Here is a 25,098-nt window from a genome sequence, read left to right as displayed (position 1 = left end):
TCATTGCATCTTGCACCATAATCTTTCTGTTTATTCTCTGATTGGGTCCACCCATGCTGATCTTTCAGAACAGTTAGCCCATTATAAACCACAATCTTAACTTCTGGTTGTAAATTATTTCCTTGGTCCCCATCTTTTGATGTCCATTCCAACATACAGTGATGTGGTGGTGTAGTTACAATAGACTAATTTAGACTACACTCTGTTAGGCTTGACCGGAAAACTGAGGAAAAAAAATAAATAAATAAATAAAAAATTTAAAAAAATTAAAGTCACTTTAAAATAGAAATAACGACCAATTCAAAGTTCATCGGATATCAGTCTTTAATCCCACTGTTAACTTTGTCAAATTACAGCGTGGCAATACCAGAAGAGAAAAGAAAATGGAAATACAGTGAATTGGTCTTTGGCTTTCAGCTGTACACTTATCTGCTAAATACAAAGATGTGAGAAATAACATTTCTGGTATTAAAGCAAGAGAGGACCAAAGCAAGACCTGGCCTAAAATTACCTATGAGAAGGTACAAAAATGAGCACCGGTGTCCTTTTGGATGTTTTGACCTCTTTTTGTGCAGTGGGTAGAGCTGATCGTCAACCTGGTCAGGTTCTTCATGAGGTATAAATGTATAAGTTTTGTAATCCCTGAATGTAGTCTATACTCATAATGACCTCAGGCTTTATTATCCGTTGTCAACTAATTTCTGAGGTATCTTTTGTTACATACAGTACTATAACCACATCACTCTATATATATTTTTAAAATGTACTTGAGGTATTCGTTGCGGCCTGAAAATATTTTAAACATGTCGTAATATATCTCTGAAATATATTTGTCCCCTATGTGAACGCAACTGTGAGGTAGAGTCTAGTCTTCTCTGAACATTGCTATTTTCTGTGGTAGAATGAACCAGTGGTGATCCGTCTAAATTCCTGAGACACACACTTTCCAATATGGAAAGTTTTCAAAAAAAAAAAAAAAAAAAAAAAAAAAAAGAGAAGCATGAACTTCAGCACCGTTTATAAACCCTGTTATCATTCCTTCGTGGTATGAGCATAAAAACAAGGTGCTGAGCTCATGATTGATTACTGGACCGCATTTAAAGACACACTGGCTAGGCATGATAGTCTGTGGCATTCCTACGGACTGATGCTTTCACTTTTCATCTGGAGCCGTTTAGAGGCAAGTCTGCACAAGTGTAAGGGCTACGAAATGTCCTTTGTTTCATCTTTAGAACACTGAAAATCAGATCCCCTTACACATCTCAAAGTCTTGACAAAACACAGGAGAGCATAAGAGTGAAACACACACACACACACACCAGTTTGAAGTTAATCTGCAAAGAAATCTGTTTAGAGTCCATACATGATCTGTTCACAGAACAGAGCAGCCCCTGGAGACATGAGTATAGGTCAAGGTTAGTCGGCCACTCATAACACACTACTTCACCACCAGGAAAACTCAGAGGTAATCAAGTGACTGCATAAGACCGACTAGAGATGGCAAAGGCAAAAGCACCTGCAGGATTTTGGCAGAACATTTAGAACATGCCTTGATTGTACTGCTCGGATATTGAGGCCAATATCTTCATGTGAAGAGATGTACTGAATGCACAGATTTGTAAAAGATGACAAAACATGTCCAGTGTTAGCGATCAGACTTGAGGTATTGGTTGTGCATAAACTGGATGTGTCATTAAAATTGTTAAAGTACATTCACAGTGACAGTGTTTCCCCAAGAGATCAGGGGGGTAGTGTTCCTAATGAAAGCTGATGAGATTTGTGGGCGGTGGGATGTGAGCGCAGGGTTAGCCACCAGTCCTAAGGCATGGCCAAGCATGTATGGAGGAAACTGGGGAATCTGCAAATACAGGAATCGATTGTCTCTATGGAGAGCTGCTAGTGGCGTCTGCAGATCCAGGGCATTTGGAGGAAGAGGAAGATGATGAGGAGACGACAGTCGGGCTGTGGGAGGATGAATTAATCCCATGTCCCACGCCCTGGCCAGTAGGAGTCGCTGTTGCAGAAGCCGAGGCCGAGGGCTTCTGGGCATAGAGCGTTCCTGCAGGAAGATGGGAAAATGTGAACACGAGGGTCAGAATGACTGGGATGATGGGAGTAATATTCTGCACACATGTGTGAAGGCAGATGCAAGACCAGGGATCAACACATGCATCAACACATACACACCTGAGTAAACAGTTCCATTAACTTCCACAGACACCGTGATGCTGGTCGAACCATTAGAGGAAATGTTGAGGGCCAGATCTTGTTTGTCTTCTGCAGCAAGAACACAAACAAAGAATATTTCTATTAAAATGTGTGCCAAAAAAAACTGCAGCAAGATTCACTTCAGCGAATTTTTATGAACATACATACATACATATATATTAAAAAAAAAAAACCAAACAAACACACACACACTACAGGCCCACAGTCTGGGCCCACAATCAAAATAGACATAAAAACAAAACAAAAATACAACTTTTAATTACATTAAATACTTTAAACAAAGTGTTACAGACTGATTATAAAATCTTGTATCTGAGGATTGGGTCAAACGTAGGATAAATGGTTTGTTTTTTTTTTTGCCTCCACAATGTGCAAAACTCTTTGAATTAATGTCATTGTGTTTCTTGGTGCCGGTCCCAAGTTGCCTCACAATAAGGGTGCACATTCATCTATACATATGCGCAAAGCGCATGCAAAGATGACGTCAAATTAATTGATGACTGTACATTGACTTTATTGATGGAAAAGTTGATATGAAAGTCATTAAATGCCCAGTCCTTGCAGATTTATATTATATAGTAAGCTTGTTTGCACACTGACCGCGAGTGGAGCCCATCCTGAGGTTGGCAGGGTGGACCTGTGATGCCATAGCCAAGAGGTTCTGCTGGAAGGCCTGTTGCAAGAGCCTCTGCTGCTCCTCTGCCACACGTGCCATTTTCCTGTCCGGCCCGTCTATGGCTCCCACGGCTGTGCCCAACACGCCTGCACCCATTCCGGTCTCAAGGTGCTCACGCAGCTGCTCTAGGGTGGCTGCCCGTGCCAGCTGCTGCTGATGTCCCAGGGCCAGAGCCAGAGGCAGCCTGCCAGGCAGCACGGAGACAGGGCCCTCCTCCGGAACTGAGGAAACAGTGCGGAGAAGCGATCAGTCAGTGGTCTCACACACTCCACACCCACAGGTAGGGCAGCCCATTTGAAACAGTGTCATTCATGTGATGACCAGGAATAAAGCAAAGACCGCTCTCAACCATCCCATGATCGTGGAAAACTGTCTCAAGCCTGTGTTTCAGAATGATCAAATTATAAATCTTACATCAACAAATAAACAAAAGTACTAAAAGGTATTGCGGACAAGACAGTGGTGAGCAGTAATACATTAATGAAAACTGACGGCTAGTGGAAAATGGTCGCAAAAGTATAATTTTATTTTTACATGTGATCGAAATTTTTTTTTAATAAATTGAAGAAAATAAATAGTCGAACTCTGCTTGTTTAATAGTAAAGTTAATGCATTTCCACACACACATCGTTGTCTGATGAATCCAGATTTAGCCTGGTCCAGAGTGATTGTCACATCAGGGTAAGGAGGGAAGTGCATGAACTGATCACCCATCATGCATAGGGCCTACTCTACAAACCAGTGGAAGCAATGTTAAGATCTGTCTGGGCTAAATGGACAATGGATTTTTCTTTCCTGAAGGCACTTGCATATTTCAGGAGGGGATTCCACATACTCTAATTGTGAAAGAATTATTTCGGAATTTAACCCCATTAAAAATCTTTAGGATGTTCTGGAGATGTTTACACAGGGCAGTGCATCTATTGTAAAGTCTGCTATTATGAAAATAACTTGGTATATCAGGTCTATTCCAAGACATATAATAATGAACTCACACACTGAATGATAAATGTATATCACTGTTGACCCGGTTCTGCAATCTGAAACAAAGCTGTATTTCAGCAGCCCAAACAGGCTTCCTGCTCAAGTAATCCAGTGTAGAGTACAGTTGGCCTGTATGAGGCAGACTGTAGGAGCCTCGCTGCCTCTGGGCCGCACAGGAAGTGCAGCCCCATAATGGCTTTAACAACTACGCTTTCCACTGATCTCCTGAGGGCCCTGTTTCCTTCACACATTTCCTGACCCCGAGCACAGACCTGAAATAATGTCCATTTTTGCAGTTTTTATTCAGTTAAGTGTGACCAGCCTTTAATCATAGTTGAAAGGAAGTAAGTGAATATCAGTGACATGTTACAAACAGCAGGGGGTGCAGTGACATATCAAATAGTGCTGTCAAATGCAAAAAATTTTAATCAGATTAAATCACAGGTTTGCTGTGGATTAAGATCAATCACAATTAAATTACATTCATTTTTAATCAATCGCATTTCAATTTGAATGAGCAAGAAAAGGGATTTTATATATATATATATTATATATATATATTAGTGGTGTTAACGTGCTGCGTTAACGTGAGACTCTGATCGGGCACTAAAAAAATATCACCGTTAATCTATTCACAAAGTTGGGTTGGGAGCTTGGTCTATACTACGCAAGCTATTGTGCCAGAGTTAAATCGTTACACTAGATTTATAAGTATATTTCTTCTTTCTTATTTTCTAAAGACGTTTATTTTGTTTACCTGTATTCTGATGTGGGTAAGGGAATTATAATGACAATCCGGGTGTTTGTTTAATTGTAGAATGTTAAAGTGTGTTAATGTTTCTGGTTATGTCAAATATGTTTCTGTATTTTTGTTTGTTCAATTTATGGTTATTGTGGGTTCTAAAACTTTGATCACCCCCCCGAAAATTGTTTGGATGCAGCCGTGCCCTTGGGTTAGTGGGTTGGAGACCCGGTTTAGTTGTCCTGGACACATAAACATTTATTTTCATCACCAATTATCATAGTAGAACATCTTTCTCAAGCAGTTTGTGATGCATTTTGGAAACAGGAGATGAGCCCCTGGTCTAATGCGTCACCTGGCTTGAGAAAGCCGTTCTCAAAGACTTATTTTGAGTCATTATTTGGGTAGCACACATATTCTGAATGCCTTCGGCAGAATTCAAATGAGCTATTTTAATCTAGATTAATTCCAAGATTACAGTGAGATTAATCTAGATTAAAAAAATTAATCTATGACCACCACTAATATATATATTTATTGAACATTCAGACATCTAAAACCTTTATCCACAATGATATTAATCGGTATGTAGTTTGCTGCAGTCCACAGATTTACTGAGACCCCCACACTATGCAACTTGTTTGTCGCAAGCCAGGTGACACGTAGTCAAAGTGCTAGCAGATTAACGTATACTTTGCGTTAACGTGGTATTTTAAGATGGAAGTCCTTCCTGCACAATGTGCTTAATACTTTGTCTGTCGACTGGTCCCTTGTTTTTTTATGTTCAAATGTCCTACTGAGAGGGCCAATGTGCAGTTTATCATCTTTTTCATATCACTACCAGATCAACCACCCATTTGCGTACTGCAGGTGTGTTAATTGGGTTAAATTTTTTAATCAGATGAATCCTGATTATGCCGTAAACATCAGCCCAAGAAAATTAAATATTTAAAAAAGATTTTTATAGACACACCAATGGTAACAATGGTCTTTATGGTCTTTTTAGTGGGATTGTTTTGTCTGATTTATTAAAATAAATAAATACTTAAATCAAAATTGCATTAACTTGTATTAACTATTGAACTGCTATTGAAATGCTTTGGACTACTCATAATCTGCTGCCCTGTATGTTGTCCTGTCTTTCTGCCCTTGTAGTTTCTGTATTCTTTTGTACTTTTTTGTTGTTGTTGTTGCACCATGGAATCCGAGGAACGGTGTCTCATTTCACTATGTAGGTAGATGGCTGAAATGACAAATACTACTTGACACTTCAGGCATTCTTTTGCAGAAATTGTGGGAGAACGTAAATTATAATAATAATACTGCCGTGTACCATGGTTGAATAGTCAGTAAAAGTGGTCACGGTTTTCCTGGGTTTTGAGTCTGCAGACAGTGAAAGTGAAGTGATTGTCATTGTGAAACACGGCAGCATAGCACACAGTGACACAACAAAATGTGCCCTCTGTATTTAACCATCACCCTTGGTGAGCAGTGGGCAGCCATGACAGGCGCCCGGGGGGGCAGTGTGTAGGGACTGTGCCTTGCTCAGTGGCACCTTCGCAGATGGGGACTCGAACCGGCAGCATTCTGATTACAGGACCGCCTCCTTAACCTCTAAGCCAAATGCAGCCAAATTTACAGAAATTCAATAGTGACTGGGCAGAATTTCCAGAATGCATGGGGCCTGCTGAAATTGCTGTGATTACAACAACTCAAAATCTGGAGAGACTAAAAGAACAAGCAAAACTTTCTTCAAGGGATGAAAAATGGAGAAGAAGAGTGAGTGGCCATGCGCATAAGAGTTGGGACCACTGCTGCTGTGGTATGTTGATTGTAACATTCAGGCTCTTCTGCAAACATGCTTTACAGCAGAATGAGTGATTACACCACAGGACGTTAAATCACAAACCTGCGCTTTTCTTTATGGCTGCACTGGGGGTGGCTTGCAGGCCGGGCTGTCCGGCAGAGGACATCTGCATCTTGGGAGAGGCCAGGATGTGAGGGGCGGCGTTGGGAGAGGGGGAGAAGCGGTACAGGCTGTTGCTGTAGCTGGGCCGCCGGCCCTCCCTGCGGTTACTGTCGATGGCGGCTTGCAGCTCCCCTGGAGAGCTCAGACCCTTTTTCTCACATTCGTACGGGTACAGATACTTCATGTATCTGCAAAACAAGGAGCAGAAAAATATTTCAGGCTCAACCCACAGGAATAACGGCCTTTGTAAAGCTTTAAATACACTACCCGTCAAAAGTCTGGATGCACCTACTCTCTGGTGGCTAAGGAAAATAAGAGGGAGCCATTTTAAAGAATCAAATGCAAGAAAAATAATTAGTATTTGTTATATCAAAAGAAAGAATGAAAGAATCAAATGCAAGAAAAATAATTACTATTTGTTATATCAAAAGAAAGAATGTTTGATGAATCTCGCCCCCCCCAGGGCCATCGCTTTTTACCTTCATGGCTGCTTTGTTCACTATTGTAAATCGCCAAAAGCCGTAAAAAAAAAAAAAAAAATATATATATATATATGAGCCATAAATGTGTAAGTGCGTCCAAACTGGGATGTGTACAGAGATTAATAATAAAGAGCAAACTTTATACTATACTATAAGTGCTAAATGTTGTAATTTGACTGATTTAAATACAGTCACTGAGGTAAACGTACATTTCCCGAGCTAAACTTACTGTGTGCGCAGGGTGAAGGCTGCACTGGTGATAGATGTGGGCAGGTTAAGGCCCTTGGTGATCTCCCTCCAGATCTTCTTATTGATCACCTCCACCAGGCCCCCCTTCTCAGTCACCAGCTTGTACAGCATGTACAGGTCCAAAACCTGTTTGGCCATAATGGGGATGCGGTTCACAGGGGTCCCTGAAAATGGTCACAATAATTTGTGGTTTAAACGTTTACTCTGCAGATCATACAAAGGAGGAGGGGTGTGCAAATGGTTTAAACGGTAAATAAACGCCCATGACTAAATGTTCATTTAAATGGTTGTCCGGCCCCATCCCCCAAACCAGTAGAAGGTCTGACTAGGCTCCTGATCAGTGAGGGAAGTCGGCAGGGGCCATGTGTAATGAAGCTCATTTAGGCGGATTGTGTCCACTAAAGCCACACACACACCAGCTCAGAAGCAGTGGGACGAATTGGAGGAGGGGAAACAGAACAGCTCAGCAGTATAATGCTCGGCCAATCCCACACGGCGCCAATCCGGGAACAAAACCAATTAATGTGGGGGTCTGGAATAGACCAGTTGCTCTGGTTTGAGATTAGGTCTTAATTTAGTATATACACACACCTACACAGTCTTTGCACATTTACGCAGTCGGCTTGATAAAACTTTAAAAAACATATCTTGTGTTTTTGCTTGAAATGATGAGACATTCAAAGGAACTTAATTTATAACTCATATTTTCACCAGGATAACCAACATTAATCAGAAAGGGGGAAATGCTAATTAACTGGCCTTTTAGAAATAAATTCTTGCCAATCGATTTAACATAAAACTGAAGTTGATCATTACACCAGTTTATCCCAGCATATCATTAGGCTCCCACATTTCAGAGGCTGTTCTAATTATCAAATGGTTCTAATCAAGCTTTTCCCACAGGACTATGCTGTTAATATCAAATTCATATCATGATAATGTGCAAATTATGTTTACAGAGGGAATGGAATCATTAGAGCTCTGTAGCACATGATATAATATCCAATAAATAATCCTAGCCACTATAATTAAAAAACAGAACTCAATTTGAATGTATGTATTTTTATTAGGGGTGGTGCATGCACACCATTTTAAAAACAAGCATGCATTCCTCTCAGTCTTCTAGTAAAATCGAGGTCACTGGATCTCACACTGTCCTATATAAAGAGGAAAATAAACCGCTGCCCACATTAGGAGGCCTCTTCCCTTTAATGAACTGATAAACGAGTCACAATTCCAGCATGCATCAGTGAATGGTGCACAATTATCCCTATTCTTCTTCCACTGTGAGCTACATGAATGAAGATTCATGCACAGGAAAAGCCCTTTCACAGAGCCCAGTGTTACTGTACTCTACACAGAGCACCAGTGTTCAACACTGCATCAGTTCACACCTCAACAAGCAAGGATCTTCACAATATTCTGACACAATATTTGCTAAACTTCTCAAGCTGTTCTTCTGAACTGCTGTCATGCTGTTCGCAAATAGGGGTTGCTGCATTTATGGAAATTTTATACTGACCAAGCAGCCATTACATTTAAAGCACCTACCTAATATACTGAAGTTCGTATCTGAAATGACAGCAATGATCTTTACATGGATGTAATATTGTGGCTGATCAGCGAATGTAAAGCACAGTCTGATAAAATAACTGGGAAAAGTCCTGTCATGTAATAACAATGCCCATCCTAGTTAATTACAAACATTAACTGTATGCTGCTGATCTTTAAAAAACACCTGCTGCTTCACCGTCTACTTTATGATAAACATATAATTTTCATTGTATGTTTTTTCAAGCCTTAAGACAAAAAAAAGACTAAATGCAAATTCAGCGCAAGAGATAATGATTGGAATTAAGTTAAACACCATGCACCGTGAAGCAACGTGGACTGGGGGTGGCTGACTCAAAAAGCTGTTAATGTGGCAGACTGGATTACGGTAAAAAGAGCCGTGTCAGCCAACACTAGATCTCGGAGCCTAACGTCAGCGTCTGGGGCCTTTCGGAGTCTGGACACACCCTTGCCATAGTTTTACCTATTCTTTCACCCCAGTCCCATGAGAAAAGCTATAAATTATAATTGTTACATGATCTAAAATTCATTATCACCTCATACTTAAGGCAATCACAATACATCCCATTCTTCCAGTATTACTTTAGCAGGAAAAAGCTGCTGCAGAAGCACACTCATAAAAAGACAGTAAGCGTCTATAAAAACACACGAGCAAATACGTGTTAATTAGTAATCAAAGTCTGGATTTTATTATGGATAACAAAACGAACCAATATGGCCTCACCAGTTTACAAGTGGCATTCAAACCTGTTCTCAGTGTAAGCTTTCCACGTATAATTTGACGGTATATGCTATCATATGCACAATAATACTAGAAAAGACAAGGGCAGGAAATCAACTACAATGTTCCACTCAATCAATGAAACCAAGTTATGAAATTATCTATAGCTGGGTGCATTTATAATTCACACTTTGCAGTGACATTATCCATAGAGAACTTCATGCAGGATTTTATGCAAAAGCACAAACTCTTCCCCCCCAGATGTAAGAACACGTCCACCAATCGCTGGTATTTGTGGGTGATTAAGTCTTCACCATTGCTGGAGCTTAAGGGGGCCCAAATCCCTGAGCATTATGATTATAATTAATAGGGAACAGAGTGTGCTCAATGAGTGAGTGAGATGGTCGGGGTCCACACTAAATTAGGAGCCAGGCCCTCACAGCCTGAAGACTGAGGACCAGAAACACTGGTCTGCTGCACCCCCAAATCTAAACCTTCATCTTACTGCCAGGGAACTGTTATTATAAATGCTCCTCTTGCACATCTTCCACATTCTGTCCAGCCCTCTCTCTTCGTCCTACTGTTGCGCCCCCCCCCCCTTCCGAAACGCAGGCAAACTACAGTTTTCTGGCTCCCCAACTGTGCCTTCAGCTCCTCCACTGTCAATCACTTTTCCAATATCAAAAGTATGGGCCAGAGTTTTAAAGGGTTCATTAAATCATCGCCAGCGGGCCCCTTAATCCAGCCAACAGACCCCCAGACCCCCACCTGCCCTCCTCTACAAAGAACGCAGACCCTGTTTCTGTCCACTTACTGCATTATCAGATGCCGCTGGCTGTTGCTGATAATGGACAGGAAGCAGGCAGATGTTTGGCAGGGTGGCACAGTTTACTTCATATGGAAGATTTCACAGTCACTTGTGTGCAGACAGGACACACACACAAACTTGTGTAAGCACCCTAATAGTGAAAAAAAAATGTAGCCATCCACCAGCAACACCCCTCACAAAAAAAAGTTGAACACACTCTTTCAAATCCTTTTACTACCATTGTGTCCTCAGGGCAACGCACTTAACCCTATGCTGCTGAAGCAGTGGTGACCCTGTAATTATGTGAATCTAATTGGATAAGACAGTCAGGTAAATGAAAATGTTATAAAGGACGTTATTCCGAGTCTGTGCACATTGGGAATTAGCATTTGTTCCTCTAGAGGATGATCGAAAGGACTTTTAATGTCATTAGCCGGGATCCTGTTCATACCGGCCATTCTGTACTTTAAAAGAACTGAGCGTGCACGCGTGTAAGTGTGCATATATGACCGATATGACACAATTTCCATCAACTTCCTCAGACATAATCCATCAATATGACCAACTAAATTTTCTGCAAGCTACCAGATGTCTCTAAGAATGCACACTAGAAGGATCAAAAGACCCTGAAAAGGGTCCCATGGCAGGAGTTTTTCCCCCCTTTTTAAACAATCATCTTGTTTCTCTTGGTGCCTGTATTTTGCGAGCCGAGTCAAGGTAGACGCAGTCAAGCCGTCAGGAGACACACCATTAATCACTCTGATTGGACCCCACAGACATTCGTCAAGATTATACTTTCGAATCCTCTGTTATTAAGAGCTCTGTGCACACACACACACACACACACACACACACACACACACACACACACACACACACACACACACACACACACACACTACTATGACTACTTGAAAAGAGGTGAGTTGTGTGTGTGTGCGCGCGCACTGGGAGGGGGGCAACACAAACATCTCCCCATCTGGTTAAGTTTAAACCCTGTGGTTGGGGTTAATAGCCCTGTCAAGCTGTGTCAAAGAGCTTAGCCCGTCTGATGGCACTGTCAGCTCTATCTCTGAATCACAATATGACAATCACTACAACCGGGAACAGATGATTCTCATTTAAAACGGGTCCCGGAATTCTACGTCCAGTCACACCACCCCAATAAAACACTTGAAAAGGTTCACAGACTCAATCCCCCTTCACAGTGGTGAAATAATACTTGCCAATAGCCAAATGTCATGGATTGTGTTTCCATATCCAAACTACATAATAATTCTGTACAATATTAACAGTCTCACCTCGTTTTTGCATGAATGTGAATAAGTCATCAAGAAACTCCTTTCTGTTTGGGTCACTGTCAAGCTCATATAGCTGGAAAAAAAAAAATCATATTTATTATATTGTATATACCACAGGTATACATAGAAATTCTAGTGGAAAACCATGATTGTGCATGATGGACATACTTTAGCAAAATCTCGTGACGCCTCCCCTTTTCCTTTCCCCCCTTCACCGTCTTCAGTCCAGCTTCCATTCCCATTCTGAAAAGAAAGCAAAAAAAAAAAAAACCCACAGGAGGTGGGGGAGAGACAGAATGTAAGTGTAAAACGCTGGGAAAAGCAAACAAGAAAAAGCAACCCGACCCTTTTCACTTGAACCCTGACACGCCCGGTGCAACGCTGTAGTGGACGGGGACATTTTTAAACTGCGATCATCTGATCCCAATTTCAGTCATGTTAACACTTTGCTGTACCGGGGCTTAAGAGGAGGGCCAGCAGCCACATACGCACAACCCCAACCGTTTTAAATAACAGCCTAGCATTCACGGGCCACTTTTATTTGAACCGTCGACCCCCCCTCCCCGTCCCCCTTGAACGTGTAAAGTGATTCACAGATGCGGCCTGGACACCGTGTTTACTGCAAACAAACGCCAGCTGTGCTCAGTGCAGTGGGAAGCAGCAACTGCGCAGAAATGCATACTGGGTGGTTTTGGGGGGGCTCTCTCACACACAGACACACACACACACACACAAAAAGTTCGTCCATTTTCAACTAATTATTTCACACTAGTTAACATACGTTTTTAAAAAAAGGCTCATCAATCTCTGAGACTGCAGCTGCTGTCGGCCTTTGGTTTAATCACATTACGGGGACACTGATTGGCGAGTGACCACATTAGCAAGGAGGAAGCAGATGACCATCTGTGTCACCGAGCCATCAACAGGAAACGAACAGCCCCCGCCGCACCCCAATTAATCTGTGGAGGGACACGACTAGAATTCAACTATCTGATGCATGAATCGGACCTTCGGCAAACCTTTTAAACCCGCCATAAAACCCTCAGTGCTTTTTGTTTGCCAGTTGCACCGGGTCTAAAATGGTCAAGGACGTCAACTTTACTGACGGAAATGTCTTAAGCAGACACGGAAAGAGAAAATCTAATTACTTTCAAGGCTGTCTGTGACCCAGGCCTCCCGCCATCAATCACTGCCTTCGTCTGCGTTAAACTGTGCTGTCTAATGCAGAAGTGGCCCTCGGTCCACGTGCAAGACTTTATTAAATCACATCAAAAGCCTGGCAAAAATGTAAACAACTTTTTTTTTTTTTTTTTTTTTTTAGAAAGGGGGAGGCAGGACCAGTAGCAGCACCAATTCCAGTCAAAATCATAAAAAAAAAAAAAAAAATGTCCTTAAACACCCGAGAAATAAAAAGGCAGTCAATCCCTTTCTTGGATTAGGGAGAGCATGTTTCGATTTCTTTCATCGCAGCTGCTCCCGGGCCACACCAGTGAAAACGCACACAAAAGCTGGTCATTGAGAGGCTAGCTGCAGGGGGGTGACAATTTTTAATCCGAATTAAATAATTGGGCCATCAGGCCCCTGTGGAAAGTCAGGAGAATCATTTATTCGGCCCCTCGCTGTGCCATGGAGGGGGGGCGCTACTGTCGAGTGGGGGGAGGGCGGGCGTGAGCAAATGGACGGGGCCTTTTATCCCGCGGCGCTGTAAGGGATCTCATAGGAGGGACTCCAGGCCTCGGCGCACGACTGCAACAATAACACGCCGTTCTCCGCCCGACAGCAGTGTTTTGAAAGCAGGTAAACGCAGGGCCGCGCGGCCATTTTGAAACACCTTACTTGAGTCCCGGGGCTTACTCGGGGGTTAGTAAGTGTACTGACGGGAAGGCGGAGATTAAACTAAGTCACGCAGGAGACACCGGCTTCAGGACGTCAGACATAACAAATATGGCAACGGCGAGTGCAAGTAATGGCCTGTCCAAAGCCTCGCACCATTAACCGAGGCCCGGGGCCATCTTCACATCCATCCTCCGAGGACGGGCTGCGCGCCTTTTGAGAAAATGGATAGCCTTTCAAACAACCAACAGGTGTGACTTGCCCAGTGCCGCGGTTCATTATAAATCCCATGTTAGTGGCGGGAGCCATTTTACCATTTGTGTCCACAATAAACAGACAGGCCATACCCCATGTGACAGGTCCATTTAACACTAATGCCACACAAGCCAGGCGTCTCTTGCCCGTTCAAATGCACAAAATGCTAAAACAAAAAACTATTTGGGTTTTATTTGTAACGTATAACATTTACATCCTTAAATTAATACCTAAGTTCAGAAGAACTTAGTTCCTCTTTTCCCAGCTACAGCTTTTAATGGAAACCCAGGTTCCAATTCTTTCAGGTAAACAGCCAGCCCATGTCTACAAAATGCTTGCTGCTGCCTGGCTGATACAATCAGAGATGAGATGCTATTTTCTCCTTTAGTGTCAAGGTCTGGACTAAAAATACAACTCGTATCACATCACTATAATGAAGAGCTCATGACCCACTCCACCACCCATCGGAGGCTGGGAAGACGATTGGAAAACTGCACACAGAGCAGATCGCCAACGGATGTGGGGACAACTATCAGGTTGTGTGTGTGTGAAGATATATAAATAAAACATTTTTATTGTTCTCTTGCCTCTCCACAAACATCTTTACAAGGTAGTAGATTCATATGTAGACTTCAGCTGACCAGGTGCAAGTCAGGACGTGCACAAAAGAGCCACTCAAGACTTGCAAAGGAAGGGCAAAAAAAAAAAAAAAAAAAAAAAAAAGAGGAAATGAAGTCAAATAAAACAACCCCCCTCCTCCCAGCACCTCCTGTATACCTTTCAGCTTGATTACCACCACCACAGCCCCCTCCATTACGGCCCTTCGTACGTTCAGTGAAATGGACTAGAAAAGGTCACAAATCACAGCAAATCACAGACAACTACAGCACCACGGCCACTCCCACCATTCTCTTCACAGACAAGTCCCTAAAGGGAATTCTCACCATTCGAGGAGCTGGAACTCTAATTCCGCTTGGAATGTTTCCTCTGGGTGGGGCACTGCAATCTAGATGCAGACAGACCCTCCTTTACCGCTCATATAGAACACAACCCCTCCCCCCCACATCTTTTTATTATTAAATGTCTGCAGTTCTAATCTTAGATTCCTACCCACCAGTGAGGCTTCATGCTGAGGTACATCTACACACACACATCTTAATTCAATTACAATTTACATGGAGACCTTTTACAAACGTGACTTGAGAAGATCCATTAAAAAATGCTGGTGTTTACTGTGGCATAGCATGATGAAACAGAGATAGATTTAAATGACACTGCATGTGACTTAAGGGCTGAAAGGTTTTTCTAGACAGTTCCTTAAGTCCATACAATAAGCCATACATACAAGAACAAGCGAACATCATGACGATGTGTTGTCCACTAGCCCCAAAACAACCCTTCAACGCAAACCAAGCTCAGGGGACAGAAAGAAAAAGTATTTCCTGAATGCACCGGAGGCCTTAACTGAAATACAGCAGGCGGAGATACTGCGAACACAAATTATGTCAGGGTGAAATATCACTGAGGGCCAAAGTTGGGCATTCACCCTACAAGGATAACAGCATTATTGTTCTGTGCCCAATGGAAATGACTGATGTGTCCAAATAATTCATGGAAATAACTTTGTTATGGGGAGTATTATTTACAACTGCTGAGAACACACAAAAAAAAAACCTCCATCACAATGACCCATGTTTTAAAACTGACCCCCCCCATCTGGAAAAATCAAATTACAACTAGTTGGGGGTCTGGAGTCAGAGCAACAGGAAAGCTTTGGCTATTGAACCACGATTTAGCACGAGGGAACGGCCCTCATTACCCTGACTGATTTCATTTAGGTCCTAGGATACGTTTTTCATGCGTTAGGCATGCAATTCACAGTTGTCAGTAAGTGAGAGGACACATGCTGCCCAGTCGGCCTGACATTAATCATCCCCGATCAGCAAGTAGGGACAAAAGGAACGTTGTGGCACTGAACTACTGCACTACTAATAGCAATTCAGATGTTGTACGCTTGCGATGAACGTAACAGTTGCACAAGTGTACGGCAGTTTGACCAAATGGGAACTTGTGTCCCATTTGCTGTGTTTAAAAAAAAAATAAAAAATAAAAAAATTATTAAAAGTGTATGTGTGAGGGTGGGAATTAAAACCTGCCATACAGCCTGTTGAACAAGAACCTATTACATTTATATTATACTACATGCTGGCCAAATTGATGGAAACAAAGTAGATTTAGTAGCCGTTACATTTTATTTTGTGGTGGGCATTCAGTCACGTGTGAAGAGCTCTTAAAGCCATCCCCCACCCTCAATTGAAGATACCATTTGTGGCATCTGTTCTCTTTTGTGTGGACAGTGCCATCAAACCAGTCCCTTCCACATCCCCCCTCCTTCAACAGCGCAACCTGATACTGTTACCACAGAAGAGCATCATTAAATACTAAAGAGCAGACATAAAGACAGGAAAGATGAAAAGGAAGGAAAATAAAAAAAGAGAGACATTCTTAGTCCACAATAAATTCTACCCCCCACTTAAATCCCAGCCCTCTGGTTACAATATCCAGTAGCCAATTAGATAAAACAAATAGTATAGAAATATATGCACATCGCACACATACCTGCTTCACAAAATAAATAACACGCCTTTGTCATCAAGAACCTAATTAGCATAAAAGGAGCTGCTTAAACCAAATGCAACAGATGGTGCACGTTAACAAATTATACGCCTAAACTGTAAAGCAAAACTGCTTTGAGGGTTTTGATGAATAAGACCACTTCCAATTTAAGATCAAAGATGTCTGGCAGACAAAGCAGAATGGAAATCATTTCAGTAAGGACGGGGGGAATCAAAGCTGGGCCTTATTTTGTAACATGACGAGCACGTGTTTGGGGTGAGCGGCAGAATTCGGCCTGTGCCTTGAAGGAATGATTGGAGTGATTTAAAGTGGACAGAAGCTGGAATCTATATCCATGTACCACTCAGCCCTACGCGATGGAAGCTCTCCAGCAGCTGCAAGTGCGGAAGAACTCCTCTCGTACGCCCAGCCTCGCTGCTCCGGAGTGCGGTCTGACGGCTCGCCTCTTTGGACTGGGGCCAAGGTGCCGTCGCTCTGCCAAGAGTCCCGTTTCCAAGACGCACCACCAGCGGGGAGGAAGAAAAGAAGACGGCAGCCCGCAGAGAACAAATGAATGAAAGTGAGAATGAATGACTCCCGTTGGGCCAGCTGCCAGGATGCCACGCTTAGAGGATATTCTGGGACAAAAGCCAGGAATCTGGAGAGCTACTTCAAGACGGGAGAAAGGCAAACGGTGGCTGGATCGAGCCAGCGGTTAACAGAGCCGCCATACAAACCTCCTCTTTCACGATTCGTCCTGGACTGAAGTTGGTTAGAGATGGAGGTTAACCTGGTTACCTGTTTGAAAGACTCTTCGAAGCTCCAGTCACCGAGTCCATTGGGCGTCGAGAAGGCCGGCGGTCCAGTGGGAGACGGGCTCTTGTCCTCCGGCTCATCTTTTACTTTTGTGGAGGGGGACCGCGGCCTCTTCTTCGCCGCAGAGGGGGAGGCTGAGTAAACCGGGTAGGGGTAGAGAGGGGGGACGCCAGCCGGGCCCTGCTGAAGAGCCAGGGACTGTTTCCTGAGGAACTCCAATCCTTCGTTTTCCTCCTCGCTCGCCTCCTCCCCCTCCATCATTTCATCCTCCTCGTCGTCCTCTCCCTCCGAGCCCCCCTCTCTCTCCCGGCCGTCCCCTCGCGCGTCCTCGTCCTCTCCGTCCCGCGCGGAGCTGATGCCGCCCTGCGTGGACGCCGTGGTGTTCGGGTGCAGGTGTGAGGCCTTCAAGGCCTTCTCTATCGACCCCTTCCCGTAGAAGTCGGGGAGCAGCGGGCCGCCCTGCGCCCTGGCGGACGCCATGATGGCCTGCTGCGCCGCGACCTGCTGGGCGTAAAGGATGTGGGCCTCCCTCAGGTGTCTCTCCTTGCGCTCCATCTCCAGCTTTGCCTGCTGCTGCTTTTGGAGCTGCTCCATCACAGCCTCTAGTTTCATACCAGCTGGACCTCCGAAACCTGCTTGAGAGAAACCACCCAGACCACCCTCCTGAGATAAGCTAGTCTGGGTGGGGAGAACCATTATCTCAAAAGCCGCAATCGGGTCGACACGTCCGCTGCGTTTCATTCAGACGGCCCATCGTTCACCGAATCATCCCCCTTTAAATTCGCGAAGCGGCCAATCCTGCCCGTAAACACGCCGGCATTAGCATACAAGGCGAACTAACGCGGCGCGGCGCTTCCGGCCAAACAATTAGCCTGTAGCGCCTCATTAAAAAAGGGAATTAGCCGACCGACTCTCCACTGTTACGAACTGTTTAAATTCGTTTTTCTACTCGTACTAAAACCACCAGCGTTATCCGGACTCGACAACACAAGAAATGTTTTAGGTGAAGAAAAAATATATATATATATATATATAATAAAAAAGTGGAAGTCATCCTTTGTGAAGGACCGCCAGCCGCACGGGATCGTAAACGTATTTTTCGGACATAATAAAGATATTTAATTGAGTAACTTAAGCAGAGTGACGCACGTAGCCGCTGAACTCTGGCCGAAGCCCCGCCGGGCAGAAATCACGGCCGCCCCACGCTCCGCCGTGACGTGTCCAACTCGGGCGCTCTCACCCTGAAACTTCCCCAACTCCCGCGATTCACAAACCGGGTTCAACTCCGACGTTCGGCGGAACTCACCATCTGCGCTTTGCCGCTGCCGGAGTTCTCCACCATCCCTTCAGCGTAAATAATAAAAAAAAAAAAAAGTCCTCGGATCCTCTCCGCGGGGCCGAATCAGCGCGTCCACCCCCCAAAAAAAAGCCCCCTCGGTGTGAGCCCGCACGCAGCCGCAGCACAGCCTGCACCTCTCGTCCGCTCCGCCGTGGAGATTAAACCGGGGGCCGGGCAGGGGGAAATGACCAAGCTCGCCGCCGCCACCCGGACCGCCGTGCGTGGGGACTCCCCCCCCCCTCAAAAAAAAAAGAAACCAAACCCCCACCTAAACGCGTGGCGCTGGGCGGACCTCCCCCGACAGCAACAGGTTGTCTCCTGGTGCGGCGCAAAGTAGACCAGCCAGAGCCAACGCGCAACCTACATTACAGCTTCTAAACCAACCTGCTAATAGCAAGTTAAAAGCTACTCGTCGTAAACATAAACGCTTATTCACATCATGGGGGAAACACCATTTAAATGGTCGTTGTTATTATTTAAGTGGTTATTTTTAAGTCCCAGCAGCACTTCCTCTAGTAGTTATGGATCTGATTGGGACTGGCTACTGGTGGCGGGGCAGCGGGACGATTAGCGACCTCTAGCGCCAAGCGGATGAAATGCACGCTGACTACAAATTATAATTAAAAAAATATTACAGAATATAATAATCCACCCGTAAAAAAAAAAAAAGAACTAAAGGATTGTGTGCAATAGTTTATGGTATTATAAACAGCACTGTGCAAAAGTCCCATAGAGGGGTAGGGGCTTGAAAAACAAAAGTCACATGAAACAAGATTTGTAAACTATATACCAGCAAAACATGTTTTCAGAAATACAGTAACCCCATGGAGAGGAATTCAGTGCCGCTGCAATGAAAACGACTGGTCCACGACAATGAATGTAAGAGCACATTAGTTAGCCTACTTTTAATCAATCGATTGAATCTGATCTATGGATACGATTCGAATGATTTGTAATATCCCATGCTTTAAGACACAGAACCATTTTTTATTAACATTATTGTTATACAATTTAAAACTCACCAATATGGGAGCAGTCAAATGAACGCCAGAAGGAAGCATGTAAAGGGGAAATGCTGAACGAACTAGCCTTACAGCTCATGTTCACTGGGTCTAACTAACAGAATAATTTGTGAGAGCTTGTTTTTCCTTCAGCCATTTTAACCCCCCTTTTCGAAGCTAAGCTGCAACGTTATGGGAACGGAATCCTGAGCGCTTTATTTTCCGACTTTAGCTGCATGATTTGGACCACGCACAGTCCGCAGATGACGTCACTGACTGGCGGAGGCATCAAACTGTCAGCTGAAGCCGGATATTCAAATGTGTACAAATCGTTAAAAAGGATTCGAAATGGCACTTTACACAAAGGGGACAAAACAAAACAGGATTGGCTAAACTGCAGTAGCTATAGATACAACATACACACACACACACACACACACAGGCTACATACTAAAAAACAAAGGAAGGCATCAGTTGTGTGGCATTTACAGTAATGTTGAAAGGTGCAATGGTATCCGTAGTGCAAAAAAAAAGTCCGCCTCAGTCTATCGTCAGTGCAAGATCTATATTTTATTTAACGTCGTGTCCCCCGTGGGAGGGGAATCCAAATGAGCCCAACTAACCCCGTGGGGAGAAGCTCTCCTTCCCTGCAGTCCTGATGCCGAAAGGCGGCAGAACTTTACCTGACGCCGAGAGTCGTCGTCCTCTTCCCGGTCCTCCAGACCGTCTGTTGCCTTCCACTTCACCCCGGCGATCGTGTCTTGAAGTCCATTTAAAAGCCCCACGTGGACACATTGCCCCCTACAGGTCGCAATAAACCCACGGGAAACGGTGTTATCTGTCCCGTACGTACTGTAACCCCACTCGTGATAACTAACTTTAATAATGACCGAAACGTGAGCAGCCACAAACATTTCACACAGCCCCATGGTAAAACAAGGACGGACTTCAACCATAATCCTGATTCAAAGACTAAAGTTTACTAAAGAATTCTTTTTCATGAATGTGTTTCAGACTAACGGTTGTGAGGAAATCTGTTGAAATCTGTGAAATTCTATATCCAAATTTTAGCGGATCAGTAAATCTCTAACAAAGTAATAAAAAAAAACTCTCAAAGCTTTAAAGAAATGTTTCGTCTCGACATTTACACTGAATATTATATTTAAGAATGCCACCCAAAGTCCCATTTGAATTATTTACATTTTATTTGCAGAGAGGAGCAGATGATATTCAGGTTTCATCTTTCATATGTTGTCACACATAACTAGACACAAACACTTGAGATCAAAGAATGTCAAAGATATCTCTCCCTTTATTAGATCCATTAATATTTTACAAACATAAGAACATAATAAAGGCCAATTAAATATCACACACACATATTACATGAGGCAAGGACTTCAAGTACACAGGGCTACCGAGTCCCAGCGACACCAGCAGGAGACTGTCAAGAAAAAAGAAACAAAAAGATTTAATGAATATTAAATCATTATATATGTAAGTTCCCTTACATATAATGAATGTTCATAAAAATAGTATATACATACACCCACCCCAACAGTAGATTTTTATGCTTTATCAATGCCAAGCTCTTCAGGTGTAGAAATTCCCAACTCATTCAGGGTTGGCCGAAGTTCTTGAATTAGATAGGGGTAAATCTCTTTGTGAGGACCTGCCTTGTCCTGTGGAAACAATAAAGAAACTATATTAATTTCACAGAAAACTGGAATATGGAACAAGCAGAACCACCCCTCAAAAAAAAAAAAAAAAAAACTAAATAAACTGAACAATTTTTTGATCCAAGAATGTTTCATTCCATTTTCACCTAATCAAGGTGAAATTAGTCAGGAACTGACTAACGCGGTTCAACTATAACGATTTTCACTGTGACTGTCATTTCATTAAATACATTGGGCTGGTGAAAATGGAAAAATGCTGTCTGATGTCGGAAATTACCTTAACAGCCTCAAGGATGCGGATGGCACTGCCCAAGTCATTTAACCTCCGGCAGGCTCGAAGGGCTGCTTCAAGGATCTTTGGTTCCGGAACCAGGTCGTAACCAATGAGTGTGTTCATTCCTTTTTAAGGAAAAGGAATGTGAAAGAAAATAAATTGATTAGTCGATCCCATATTTAATATAGACATTAATGACATTGGTGCAGCTTGGTGACGCTTAGAAACTTTTCCTTCCAATATCTGTGACTGCAAGAGCAACCACCATTACACACAACATCCACACTTACCTTTCCTCAGCTCCCACGCATCAATGTCTGGTTTACTGAAATAGCTGACCCAGCGAGCATCAAATTCCTCATCCGTTTCCTGTTTGCCATGCGAGTAACAGCGAGCAGCCAATGGAGCTGCAATACAAATGTGCATTTTGTGTTAGAAATAACTGCTGAACCTCCAACCTGCAGTGTTCTCAAGTTTTACGGGACCTACATTTAGAACATCAAGACTGCACAAAGGTCAAACTAAACTTGTAATCACACTAAAACTCTTAACCGCCGGGTGGTAGTAGCCCACAAGGTCACATGTTGAAAGTGAAGTGACTTGTCATTGTGAAACACTGCAGCGCGGTGAAACACTCCTTTGCCAAGTGCCACCGTGGCGGTTCGGGATTATGGGTCCGCTTCCTTACCCCTCAGGCACCACTGCCCCACAGGTTCAAACCCCACTTACTACCATTGTGTCCTTGAGCAAGTCTGGTAACCCTGAGTGTGTCCTGGGGGAGTGTCCCTGTAAATACAGATTGTATTGCAAGTCTCTCTGGCTGAAGGTGTCTGATAAATGCTGTAAATCTAACTGATAAATGAGAAAAACTGTTTAAAACAGTTTTACACATTCAAACTTCATTATTGGTTGTAACTAAATCAAGTTGGCTTGTATTGATTATTTACATAGCAGATATTACTGTGCTCGTACAGTTTTGAAAAAACTGGACACTGAGTCGGTTATTATTTTAATGAAATTTAAATATGAATCCATAATTTTTTTTACAGATCATTACCTCAAACCTGTAGTTTTTTTAAGAGAGGTAAGGTATCATAAGCAAAATTTTTCATTTGAACACAACATCACATTACAACCAACACCCTAAATGTGGTTGCAGGAACAGCTAGACCACAGATCCAAAACATCCTCGGTAGGTCTTTACTGTCCAAATAGCCAGAACGTAATCTGGTTCAAGGTCATGAACGCCGCCGCCTTCCGTAATTAGACCAATAAAACCATCTTACACGTTACCACATAAACGGATTCATTTCGCTGTTCTTGTCGACATGGATGTGGTTTTAAACCATGACCCAGGTAGACAGGTATGTTATGTTGACAGAAATCAGAATTGGCCCAGAGGTTCAGTGGAATCGACCCCGACTGGATCACAGCCAATGATCATACTCCGCCAAGATGTAAAATGATTTATGGCATTTCGGGACACTACCTGCAATATTATCAGCTGAATATCAAAAATGGAACCTTGTTTCATGCACAGCACAAAAGAAGTATTCCTTTTAAACGACTGTCATCCTATTCGCGTCCTCACAAAAGGGGGTTAAAGGGGATTAACAGCTGCATTCAGCGACAGACAAAACATAGATAAAAAAAATAATAAATTCAAACTCCCCTTCTCTGTGGGGGAAGTGTATGAAAGGGTTACAATTTTTAAAAAACAATATGCGCTAATCCACGCGGTTTGCAGAGAACCGCTAGGCCTCACCTTAGTGGGTCATTGCAAGGACATTAAGAAATTTCAAAAGACCTACAAACGGCTCCAAAACGCCCCCGTATCTCTGGTCAATGTGCACTTAATAGCAACACAAAGCGCCAAAATACACAAGGAGAAAGAGTTCTGACAAAATGTTAGAACAGGCGTCCTGACGCTAACTTGCTAAATGCTAGCTAGCGCCCGCACCAGAAATACTCTCAAGTTCCATGAAGCGGCGAACGTGAATACCTGCGTACTGGGGTCGCGAGCGCGTTAAACTCCGGACCCCGGAGACCGAAAGGCGAACGGCGGCTCTGAACATGACGCTGGACGGAGAGTCGGGTCGGCGGACGCTGAAGGGACCGGGCGGGCTCACACGCTTCCTGGCGATCCTAGCAGGACGAGCTGCGTCCAGCGCGCATGCGCGGCCCGAGATACGGCGCGCAGCGAGGTCACAAAAAGCAATTCTCTGCATTCTGCGGAGAGCGAAAAGAAAACGGACAAAAGTCAGGAAATATTAGCAGACGTTTTTTTGTCATTCATTTCAGAGATGAATGATAATTTAGCCCAAGTGGTGACACCCAGATATGGCTTTAGACCATTATTAATTAAGCATGTTTAAATATTTCACTCAAAATAAATTATTTTTTACATTTGCAGCATTTATCAGACGCCCTTATCCAGAGCGACTTATAATCAGTAGTTACAGGGACAGTCCCCCTGGAGCAATTTAGGGTTTAGGTAGCAAGTGTCTTGCTCAGGGACACAATGGTAGTAAGTGGGATTTGAACCTGGGTCTTCTGGTTCATAGGCGAGTGTGTTACCCACTAGGCTATACCACCCTTTTTTTTATGAATTATGCTTTCAGTGTTAGGAAATAGTGTTAATTTTTAATGCGTTTTAGAAGGTCTCCAAATGCTATACAGTGTATACATATGTGTGGCAGTGTATTTTATATTCAAAACCACACATTTATGCCCAATTAGATATACATCATCATACTCCAAGACAGGACAAAAAGGGTTTGGGGGATTAAATTAATATAAAAGTTATGTGGTGCATAATGTGAGTTTCAATAAAATACATCACTTGATGATGAAAATAAATCATATTAAGTTAATTAAGAATGTACTAAATGATATACACATAACTATAATGTCTACTGTTTAAGCTCCAGTGCAGTGGAGCACTTGCCGTGCTCCAATGTTTTCACTTTACTGACCATGTTTGATGATAATCACTGCGGTAATAAATGGTTATACAATGTTTTAGGTCAGGATTTATGTTCCTTATATTACACATTTTGTTGTATTTTTTATGTTCCCTTTCCTTTAGAGTCATCTTTAAAATAATTAAAATGCTCACGATGCAAATTAAACAAACCTAAAGGGGGGCTTTTTCTTCTGTCAAGGCAAGCTGGCCTTTTGTGCTTGGTGACATATCTGTAATTAATGATTTTAACCTAGCAATCAGGGTACCAGAGAAAAGCCATTGTCATGAGTTTGCAGCTTTGCTAATTATATGAGGACGACAGCTTTTGTTAAGACATAAGAAGACATGAAACACAAAGATGCTTTTGTGTGAGACATCTTGTGAACAACATTTAATCATGTAACAAATTCACATGGAATTAGATCTTGTTACGGTTTCATGCCCCCTACAGTACGTCAGGCTTTCATATGATAGTAAATCAAACCTTTTACCCATATAATTTTTCACTTACTCACACACAGCCTACCCCAGTACTTAACCACCTCAGCAGTCCAATTTCTATTATGTCTGAAGAACTATTTCTGAGT

General features: G+C 43.0%; 2 protein-coding genes across 3 annotated transcripts; both read right to left on the bottom strand.

The window, feature by feature from the left end:
• Window positions 1-1,019: 1,019 nt before the first annotated feature.
• On the bottom strand, window positions 1,020-20,328 carry LOC114767373 (AT-rich interactive domain-containing protein 3A-like). Of its 2 annotated transcripts, none has more exons than XM_028959106.1 (9): window positions 20,277-20,328; window positions 17,236-17,931; window positions 11,902-11,976; window positions 11,734-11,806; window positions 7,312-7,495; window positions 6,541-6,788; window positions 2,830-3,126; window positions 2,188-2,277; window positions 1,020-2,059 (listed from the first exon to the last, which is right to left on the bottom strand). In XM_028959106.1, exons 2-9 carry the CDS (start codon window positions 17,863-17,865, stop codon window positions 1,884-1,886), a joined length of 1,773 nt encoding a protein of 590 aa, XP_028814939.1. In that variant the 5' UTR covers window positions 17,866-17,931; window positions 20,277-20,328; the 3' UTR covers window positions 1,020-1,883. The 2 variants fall into 2 exon arrangements, with proteins under 2 accessions (XP_028814939.1, XP_028814938.1); XM_028959105.1 differs by lacking the exon at window positions 20,277-20,328 and adding an exon at window positions 18,560-18,616.
• A 554-nt stretch (window positions 20,329-20,882) lies between these two features.
• Window positions 20,883-23,809, bottom strand: LOC114767384 (cytochrome c oxidase subunit 5A, mitochondrial-like). The gene is made up of 5 exons (XM_028959118.1): window positions 23,549-23,809; window positions 21,837-21,953; window positions 21,550-21,671; window positions 21,147-21,275; window positions 20,883-21,037 (listed from the first exon to the last, which is right to left on the bottom strand). Exons 1-4 carry the CDS (start codon window positions 23,772-23,774, stop codon window positions 21,162-21,164), a joined length of 579 nt encoding a protein of 192 aa, XP_028814951.1. The 5' UTR covers window positions 23,775-23,809; the 3' UTR covers window positions 20,883-21,037; window positions 21,147-21,161.
• Between the last annotated feature and the right edge of the window lie 1,289 nt (window positions 23,810-25,098).

Source organism: Denticeps clupeoides, chromosome 17 (genome assembly GCF_900700375.1).
Source record: "Denticeps clupeoides chromosome 17, fDenClu1.1, whole genome shotgun sequence".
Taxonomy (NCBI): domain Eukaryota; kingdom Metazoa; phylum Chordata; class Actinopteri; order Clupeiformes; family Denticipitidae; genus Denticeps; species Denticeps clupeoides.
The sequence above is the reverse complement of the archived record's forward strand: the minus strand, read 5'-3'. Positions and strand labels throughout refer to the sequence as shown.